The 9,939-nt window shown below is 33.3% G+C and overlaps 2 protein-coding genes across 6 annotated transcripts in view; both read right to left on the reverse strand.

The window, feature by feature from the left end:
* Positions 1–1,836: 1,836 nt before the first annotated feature.
* On the reverse strand, positions 1,837–4,039 carry LOC111483455 (protein indeterminate-domain 5, chloroplastic-like). 5 transcript variants are annotated; one of them, XM_023129698.1, is made up of 4 exons: positions 4,008–4,039; positions 3,649–3,832; positions 3,125–3,521; positions 1,837–3,020 (listed from the first exon to the last, which is right to left on the reverse strand). In XM_023129698.1, the coding sequence occupies exons 2-4, from the start codon at positions 3,776–3,778 to the stop codon at positions 1,874–1,876; spliced, it is 1,674 nt and encodes a 557-aa protein (XP_022985466.1). In that variant the 5' UTR covers positions 3,779–3,832; positions 4,008–4,039; the 3' UTR covers positions 1,837–1,873. The 5 variants fall into 5 exon arrangements, with proteins under 5 accessions (XP_022985466.1, XP_022985459.1, XP_022985474.1 ...); XM_023129691.1 differs by lacking the exon at positions 4,008–4,039 and adding an exon at positions 3,882–3,942 and having other exon boundaries at positions 3,649–3,839; XM_023129706.1 differs by lacking the exon at positions 4,008–4,039 and adding an exon at positions 3,882–3,920 and having other exon boundaries at positions 3,658–3,848.
* A 3,914-nt stretch (positions 4,040–7,953) lies between these two features.
* LOC111489267 (transcription factor bHLH111) overlaps positions 7,954–9,939 on the reverse strand; it is a 2,386-nt gene continuing 400 nt past the window's right edge. Inside the window, exons 2-7 of the mRNA XM_023137403.1 lie at positions 9,313–9,808; positions 8,969–9,094; positions 8,823–8,894; positions 8,679–8,744; positions 8,515–8,553; positions 7,954–8,449 (exon numbers count right to left, since the gene is read on the reverse strand). Of these exons, the coding sequence (XP_022993171.1) occupies positions 8,285–8,449; positions 8,515–8,553; positions 8,679–8,744; positions 8,823–8,894; positions 8,969–9,094; positions 9,313–9,808 (964 nt within the window). The 3' untranslated portion in view covers positions 7,954–8,284. The remainder of the gene's footprint in view (positions 8,450–8,514; positions 8,554–8,678; positions 8,745–8,822; positions 8,895–8,968; positions 9,095–9,312; positions 9,809–9,939) is intronic.

Raw genomic sequence — 9,939 nt, forward strand, 5'->3', positions numbered from 1 at the left:
TTTATGGTGAATGTATGCACATCTAACCCCAACAAAAGGGTTTCTTAATGATTATTTTCAATTGCTAGCCTTCCTTAAAATGCTCTCGTTGTAACAATACTTAGTTGCATCTTAGTAATAATTACAAAATGGGTCATATTAATGGAATAAGAGACCAAACTTTACTCATTTATTTGATCCTTTGCGAACAAAATAAACGAAAAGAATTATTAATTATTAATTATAAATTATGATCAATTTCATATGAGATAAAAAAAAACAAAACAAAAAAAAAAACATGAATGTCAAAATTAATTATTCTAATATTTTTTAAAAAAACATAACTTGTATTAAATACAAATTCCATGTGCAACCCACGTGTTTGTTGGTAGCTAAATAAAATACCTTCAATCTAAATCAATATTATTAAACAATAAAAAAAAATTACCTTAACAAAAAAAATTAAGAATTTCCCACCTAATTGAAAAATTAAATAATTTCAACAAAATCAACGAATCAAATAAATCTAAATAATTATAAAAAAAAAAAACAAATAATCTCCCAAATTAAATAATGTCAACAAAAAAAAAAAAAAAAGAAAAAAGAATCAATAAAGTATAAATAAGTAAAGGCTTATAGAAAAAGCTAATTCCCAAAAATGTAGGATTCACAAGAGAAATGTGAGGGAGGGAAGATATTAGGGAGATACGAAATTGGTAAAAATAAGTTTCATAAAAAAATAAAATAATTATAAATAAAAAAATAAAATAATATTATTTTAAAAAATGAAAATTAAAAGAAAGGAGGGTGGGCCAGTGCATGAGAATCTTCACGTGTATGCTACAATCAAACAGGAAAGACAAAATAAACAAAACAAAAAAAAAAAAAAAAACTTAATATCATTAAATTANTAATTCCATATTTATTTATTTCTCCAATCCCTAAAAACACACCAATAATAAAAAATAAAAAATAAATTTAAAATTATTACGTTTAAAATTCGGTGGGGGATGGTGCCTCCACAACCCAATACCTAACCCTCATAAAAAATAAAAAATTAAAAATTAAAAAAAAAATAATTATTTCAGAAATCATTCTATATTCTTATGATGGAAAGGGATTAATTATAGGGAAACGATTTTTGGTTTTTGGTTATATTATTTTTTACATTTCAATAAAAAAATAAAATAAAAACGTTACAATGCATGCATGTGTAAGCGTTTCAAGATAGAATAATAATCATTTTATTTCTTTTCCATTTTTTTAAAAATTTATATATAATCTGAAGAGATGAAATAAGCGTAATTAATAAAACAATAAATAAATTGACTCAAATTTCATTATTATATAATAAATAAATAAAAAACCTCATTGGTAGCCCACGAAATATATAAAAATTAATACATCTTACTCGAAACTTAATAAAATAAAATAAAATAAAATAAAATAAATAAAAAAACTACCTGATATTTTTGGATCGCTGGTTGAAGAACTTGGGAGGCCTGCCTATTTGTTGCAATTCAAAAATCTGAACAAAACAAACATAAAAATTATATATTTTTTATTATATTTATTGTAAAAATGGTAATATATATATATATATATATATATATATGGAACTCGTGAGTGTGGCAGACAGGGTGTTGTGTAGTATAAAGACGTAAGGGCATAAAAGAGAACAAAAGCGACAAAGAATGAAACAAAGAACCCTAAATATACTGCATGCCTTTCACTGTCCTCATGCAATTACCGATGCCCCCCGCCACGTCACTTTAACACATCACTTTTTTATATATTAATTTATATAATAATATAAAATAAATTATTTTGACGTATGTACCTGTTTCTGTGTGTGTACTTTTTGTTCTTCTTCTTCACTTCACTTCACTTCACTTCACTGGTAGTTTCCATTTCCACCACCAAAACCTTGACTTGACGGCGCTGAATTCCTCTCATTTCCCTCCAAAACAATCCCCTCCGCCCCTTGTTTCTGTGAATAACCGCCGCCGCCACCGCCGCCACCGCCCCCGCTCATACGTCTTACAATCTGTCCAACGCCTAGGAAGTCTCTTGTTAACCTATCTGTCCCTCCCATCCTCACTCCCCTTACATCCTGTTGTAACTTCGGATCCTCCAACGTTTCCATATTGCTTCTACTACTGCTGCACTCCAATCCACCAAATGAGTTCATCCCGCTCCCGAACATCCCACTTCCCGAGCTCCCGCTCTCAAATGAGTTCATCATATCCTGAAGATTGCTCTCATGTTCCCCAAATGTTACTCCTCCATAACTCAATGGGAAAAGCGTTCTGTCTGATGCTTTCCCCCCTGAGTTCGAGGAGCTTCCAAACGACCTTAGCAACGTTGATGTTGTGTTGCTACTCGATGTCGTTGAACCCAATTGAGCTGCCTTCTGAAGAAGCGCTGTCGCCGACATATGTGGGAACGATCCACCGATGCCACTACCGCCTCCACCACCGACGCCCAAGGCATTGCTGTAGAGAGATGGGAGTGCAGCTGAACTCATCTGATCGCCGATTACCGCGAAAATGTTAGAGGCAGCAGCTTCATTGTTGCCATTGTTTGTGGCACTGAATTGATTCAAATTGGTACTATTAGAGTTGGTGTCATTGTTATTGTTCAAATTGGTAGTACCATCGGCAGTAGAATTTGGAATGAACCCCAAATTGAAGACATTGGTAGCACAATTATTGGTATGGGATTGGATCTCAGGGAATTGCATCACCCCATGAAACCCCTTGTTTCCAAAGAACCCTTGTTGGGATTGGTTTGGCTGATCATCATGGAAGCTACTCTGATTATTCTGCTCCGTCAAGAAGAACCCCGACGCCGACATCGGCCGAAAGGAAGACCCCATGGATGAAGGAAGGAGATGAGTAAAGTGTCCAGGAGCAGATTGGTTAATGATATTGGGATGGTCTTGTGCTCCATATAAATGCCTTCCAATACTTGGAGGATGCCTAGCACTCTCTTGAGCCAATGCATCACAAAAAGCTCTATGAGTAATAAAACTATCTCGTCTGCAAAAACAACAACGACGACGAAAACAACAACAATCGTGGGTCCATCACAAGCGTTCACGGATTCAAAATCAATAAAGCGAAGAAGACGAAGAAGAGGAGACCTGGAGAAGAGAGTGCCACAATCGCAGCGATACTCGCGAGTACCGCACGTTTTGGAGTGAGCTTTCCAGTCGGACTGAACGGCGTAGCGCTTAGAGCACTTATCACACTTCCATTTCTTCTCGCCATGTTTTCTAGAGTAGTGTTTTTTGATGCCGGTTAAGTCGCCAAGCGCCCTTGAAGGGTGGTGGTGGACGCATGTGGGTTCAGGACATAAGTAAACCTTGCGCTTAGGGTCTTTAGTGGATTTTTGCTTTAACTTCCAAGGCAAGTTGTGACCTCGTCTATGAAGCTGAAGGTTTTGCTCTCTTTGAAACCCTTTGTTGCAAACTTCGCAGATGAATCTGTTTGTAGCCATTAGGGTCTTGGGACTCAAGGCTATGACCTCCGCATCTGGGTCTGAACCAAACAACAATAAATCCAAATCCAAATCCAAATCCAAATCCAAATCAAATTCAAATTGAAAAAAAAGAAACAAAATTTAGGGTTTCGTTTTTTTGGGGGATTGAAAAAGAAAAAGAATTACAATACTTGCTTGGAGTTCCTGGTTGGTTTCTTTTTTTCTTAGTGGAAGAATTAGAGGGAGGCCTCATCTGGGGAGTTGCTTCTTCTCCAACGCCATAAACTGGAAGTGAGGAAGAAGAAGATGCAGCCATGTTGCTCTCAAACTCTGCAACTTTTGATTACAAGAAGAAGAAGAAGAAGAAGAAGAAGAAGAAGAAGAAGAAGAAGAAGAAGAAGAAGAAGAAGATGAAGAAGGATACAAGAATCAACTCCATCTCTGAAGCCCATTAGATGCCTTTTAGTTTTACACACACTCTCTCTCTCTCTGAATTTTTTCTTTTTTTTTTTTTATGGAAATTAGAATTAAAATTGAAGAAAATAAAAGAAAAAGAAAAATATGGTTTAATTTTCAGATACAGAAGCACACATACAAAATAGAGGCGGAAAAAAAGAAAAATAAATGGAAATTAATTGAAGAGAGAGAAAGATGGAGAGAGAAAGAGGGTAGGGGGGTCGGTGGACCCAATCCATACCCACAAAACGACGCAGTATGGTGCGTGAGGGCAGCATGAATTGAACATTTTTCTCTCTCTCTCTCTCTCATATTTCGTATCTTGTTACTCACTTCCAGACAACCTTTCTTCGTCACCTGCCTTACTGGGCCTTATTGCCCTACACGGAAATTATAATATATATATTCATTTTTAAAACAATAACCTTTTTCATTTTATTTAATAATTATTTTTTTTTTTTAAGGACTTGAGAGGGTAAAAATGGAAAATGGAAAAGCACCTGAAGAAGGATTATAGGGAAAAAGGCTGAATTTCATCTATTATTTTTACTTTACTGCTTCTTCCTTTATTTATTTACGTTTAATTACCCTGCCCTGCTCCAAGGGTGTTTTCGTCATTTAACCCAAGTGGTCGAATCAAATTTCTAAACCTAACCACTCCTACACATTTCCATTTTTTTAAATATATATATATATATATATATATTTCTCCATTATTATATCACGGGAGCGTTTCTTTTATTTTGTTAAATTTTAATTATTTCCTTTAATTCCTTGTTTGTTTCAATTTATGCTTCCAACAAAAAGGAATGTGGCTTCGTCCCTTTTTATATAAATGCATCCATACCCTATGTCCTAATTACTCATATTTTATAAAACATTACCTTATTACATTTTTACATTATAATATAGTATTCAACCATGAAATGAAGCTAATTAAATATGATATATTATAGTTACATAAAGAATACATTTGATGGTTGGATATTACATTATTACGAGAAATTACAAAGGCCTATTATTTTTTTTAAAAAATAAAATAAAATAAAATGTATTATGAATTTAAAAATAAAAAATCTCCATCACTGAAATAAGAAAAATACAAAAAACAACTAATTCTTGCTCTCTTAAATGAGAGAGAAAACAAAGCACAGAATTGACTATTATAATTTCCATAAAAATAATTTCAAATATAATTAAATATATATTTTAAAGCCTCAAAAGTATTCACTTATTTATATTACACTCAAATTTGTAATTTAAGTAGTAAATAAATAAATTAAAAAAAATCATAAATGAAGAGGAGATCTGTATTTGTGGAATTGAGAACTTATAGATTGTGTGAGACAGACAGTAAATTTAGTAATTTCCACATTTAGTTTAATGTTTATTAATTTCCTTAGAGAATGACAGATCTTTATTCCAACGCCAGCTAAAATAAATAAATAAATAAATAAATAAATAAATAAATAAATAAATAAATAAATAAATAAATAAAGTGAAGCCAGCGTGGCTTGCAGACTTGTCATTCTTCTAAACACTGACAGCTTAACAATAATCATGCATATTTATTTTTTGTAATTTAAAAAAGGACAAATTATAAGCCTAAGCAAATCCACTAAATGCTATTAGGCGGCTTTGATCATATGTATGAATGAGTAATGAGTTTGTGACAACATATTCCAAATTGAGGCCTTAATTATTTGCACTTAAAAGATTTTCCTTTAAATGTTGTTATATGTTTTGTACCTTTTCCTTGGAAAGAAATCTGCATGTCATCCTCCACATAAGAATTTATGAGTGGGCGAGTCTTTGAATTCGAGAGGATGGGTCAAGGAGAAGTTCGGGACGAAATCAAAGTGAGTTTGCGGTAAAGTGGTGCCCATATCGAAATCTTTCTAATCCTCTGAAGATTAGTGAGATTTCAATGTACGAGGTGAAGGACGTGAGACTGAGACACGACCCAGACTCCCACAAGAGAGAATAGTGGAGAATGGATAAAGTGATAGTAAATCTATGGTTATTGGCGTTCTTACTATTTCCTCTCGAACGTCTTAAATAAATAAATAAATAAGAGAGGTTTTAAAAATAGAAGGAACATAGTGAAATGAGTATACATCACTTAATTTCCATTTTTGCAAAAGCAAGGGTAGAGATTGTGATAAGCTAGCTAGGATGGCTACGACCTTTCTTAATGAACAGTGTTATGAGACCCATAGCACCTATATATCATAAATATTTTAATATCAAGTTTGAAACAAAAGAACAAAATACGTACTAGTTTGAATATCGGTTTTGAAAAGTTGGCTAGCAGACAACACAAGACTATAGAGTCATTGATTCTACAGAGTGACCTCGTGTGTTTGCTAGCTACTAGGCTGACTATCTGGTACCATATTCCCTATTTCTATAGAAGCAAGATCCTAGCCATTTTTCATTAAACAAAGGCACATAGTCACTATTTCAGTGGGAGATATTTTTATTAACTTAGCGTATATTATATATTATAGGCTATGACTTAGGGCATCGATCTCCCACCCATTATATATCTCAGTTTGGGCCTAAGCGCATAAGTTTCAACATCAAAGTTTATTATTTTTTACTTCAAATTTTTGGAAACCTATTTTTTAATTATTTTACTCGGAAATTGATAAGCCCCGATATTTTCTTTAAAATATATTTGTCAATTCAATAGTTAATTTGTACTTCATTCTATCTATCTTAGTCGATCTAAGGTTATTCGAGCGACCCTCCATCGCTCGAACTTAGAAGGTGAAAATCTCAATTTTCAAAAACGTCGAAAATGTTGATATCGAAATAAACAAATATTTACTATTAATATATAAAATTCCTATTAGTGATAATTGGTTACAATAATAAGTGATAGAATTCAATATATTAATTTGGTTTATTTTGAATGAAAGATAGATAGATTTTTTGAGTTCCACTGACCCATATAAATCCAAAATTATTTTTTCATTAATCATAATTTATAGAAAAAAAGAAATTAGACATGCACGAGGTTGGTCTAATCGCATTAATTAGTCTAAATCAAATTTGTAACCTCAATTATTAATATTTATAAATAGACTAAATTAATAAATATATTAACTAAAATACTTTAAAATAATATAATTGAATTAAAAAGCAAACCAAACACAGCATAAATAAATAATCATCAGCAAATTGTTGAATTCAAAGATGGTGGAGCATTTGGAATGCCTTCCATTGTGCCCACTTTCTTATTTATTTATTTATTTATTTTTTGGAATTTAAGATATGAAAAAAAAAAAAAAAAAAAAAAAAAAAAAAAAAAAAAAAAAAAAAAAAAAAAAAAAAAAAAAAAAAAAAAAAAAGTGGAAAGGGAAGGAAGAGTGGAGGGGTGGTGCTACTTTGTTTATATTATTGTCAATGAGAACTTACAAGACTCTTCTCTTCTAATTTATGTGGTTCATATCAAAAGCCTTCCTTTTCATTATTTTCTTACATATTCGATTTTGACAATATCAAGTCAACATTCACGCACCCACCTAGACATGCGTATTACGATCACGTTCATGTTGGTTACTGACCATGTGACCTACAAAATCTTCTAGAGGTAGCGTTTTAGGTTTAGGACTAGTGTATTGCATTGTGTATGGAGTGGAACTCTCTAAACCTGCTCAAGAGCAAGGGATTATATAGGTACATGACCAAGGACTAGACAGTTAGCCAAGGTCCTTAGGTTAAGAACCATGATATGCCTTATGGTTAGGATAAGATTGAATTTTATACTCATTCTAATTTTTACGCGTTTATCACATAATGACAAGGAGTTAGTCTAGAGTAGTTGCCATAAAGAGACAATCTTAGTAACAGACCCTTGTAATCGGTTCCCTATTATTATTATTTTTTTAATTTTCCATAATGTTACGATCAGTACTCAACTTGACAAATTAGATAAAGCTTGAAAATTGTTTTAAAACTCCTTGAAAAAACGATAATATTCTTGTATGTAGGTATGCATGTATACTTGCATATTCTTGTGAAGAGCTATAAGCAACTTGTATCTTCCGTATAGACCTAACACCCGAATTGGGTTGGGTCGAGTCAGTGTCGTTACATCATAAAACCAGCTACAATACGAGGATCATTAGACTCAGTCTGTAAAGAAATTAGCTGGAGTAATGCAACAAACCACATATGTAATTGATTCATATATACCCTGGAAGCTTCCACTCCTTGAACTTCCCTTTCAGTGAGTCAAATATTATGGCATAGTGCACTAAGTTGAGCTCTCCATTGTTTGAAGATTTGAAGTTGTTATTGAAATTTAGAAACAGTAATGAGTATCTGTTGGTATAAAAGTCGATATCTATCTATATATCTATCTATAGAAACACCCTCTGTAAGGCGTCCAATAGTCGGATCCACTGTTCTCTCTATACACTTGTGGCGTGCATGAAATTGGAACTAAACACAGCCCTCTGCTCCTTAGCTCCATTTTCCCTTCCCCTTTTGATTCCTTTCTCTCCAAGCTTTGCCATGCATCCTGAACATACATAACCCCATATCAACCTTCTATTCATATTCATATTCATATTCAATTCTTTATACCTTATACGAATTCGTCTTCATGTAAGGATTCGTCAGCAGCTGAAATATGGAACAAAAAAAAAATTATAAACACGAACCATTACATTTAGTATGAAGATTGTTGGAATCCCAGATCCTTGGAATCTCATATTGGATGATCAAAGAGAAGATTATATGAAACAAACCTGAACTTGTTCTTGTAGGAATTTAATGTATCCGATGGTTTCGTTTAGAACAGACGCGGTATCAGTCTGAGAAGGAATAATAATAATAAATAAATAAATGAAATGGAAAATGAAATGTTTCGTTCTTTTTGAGTTCAAGTTCACCTTTCCAAATGGTGACACAATTTGTTGAAGGGTCGTGATTCTATCCCCAATTTTGACCTTTGGTTGCTGAATCTGTTCAATGCATCATAAACCCTTTAAAATATTACAAAAACGCTATAGAGATCAAATTGAAACTGAAACAAAACCTTAGTAGAAGCAGGTGTTGTTGAGTTATCTTGTTTAGCCTTTTTGGTGACAGTTTCAGAAGATTCTTCAGATCTTTTCTTCTTCCCTTCGTTCAAAACTCCACCTCCTCGCCCACTACCTCTTGTCTGCAATGTCATTCAATAAATTCAAACCCATTTTACGAAATGTAAATTAAATTAATGATTTTCATTTTCATTTCCATTTACAAAAAGAATACATAGTTTAATTCCTTGTTTATAAACACTTTTAATTGTGAAGTTTAATTTTGTTATGGATCAATGAAAAATAAAAATGTAGAAATCTTATTTAAATTTGAAAAAAAAAAAGTGATTAATTTGCTTACTGGCGAAGAAATTTGTCGAATCTGCTTCTTACTTTGAGCTGACAAATTCAAGGAGTTAATGGAAGGATTAACACCCAGCAGTGGCTTAGCAAATCGTGGATTAAAGGAGATATAATCACCATAATTACGGGTAGTGGCGAAGGGCTTGGCGGGCATCGGATTATGAAGCGAGCGCCTAAAGAAGGCGGAGGCACATGGGTCGAGGGCGGAATCTGGGTCGAGGAGGGTGGTGGGTCGGAGAGGGTGGGGTTCCTGGTCCATGAGATGGCGGAGGTGGGCGTCAGGGCTGGGCAGGGCTATGGACCAAGTGTTGACGAGATTGGAAAGCTTCAACAACCGCTCGTTTTCTAGGGTTGTAAGAAGTCCGTTATTGTTGTTGAAGGTTTGAAAAGTGTCGTCCCAGTTGGTGTGTGTGTCCATTTTTTTAAGGTAATCGCTACATGCAATGGGTTCCAGGAAATTTGGTTGTATTTCTTCCACGCCGTTTCCAATGTTCCTGTGAAGGTTAAACAAATATTATGAGTAGTAATTCGAATATATATTATTATTAGATAATTAAAAAAAAAAAAAAAAAGGAAATTACAATAAAACTTGGGTCCAGAGATGATGATCGGAAGCGTGGTGGGG

Source organism: Cucurbita maxima, unplaced genomic scaffold (assembly GCF_002738345.1).
Source record: "Cucurbita maxima cultivar Rimu unplaced genomic scaffold, Cmax_1.0 Cma_Scf00001, whole genome shotgun sequence".
NCBI lineage: Eukaryota > Viridiplantae > Streptophyta > Magnoliopsida > Cucurbitales > Cucurbitaceae > Cucurbita > Cucurbita maxima.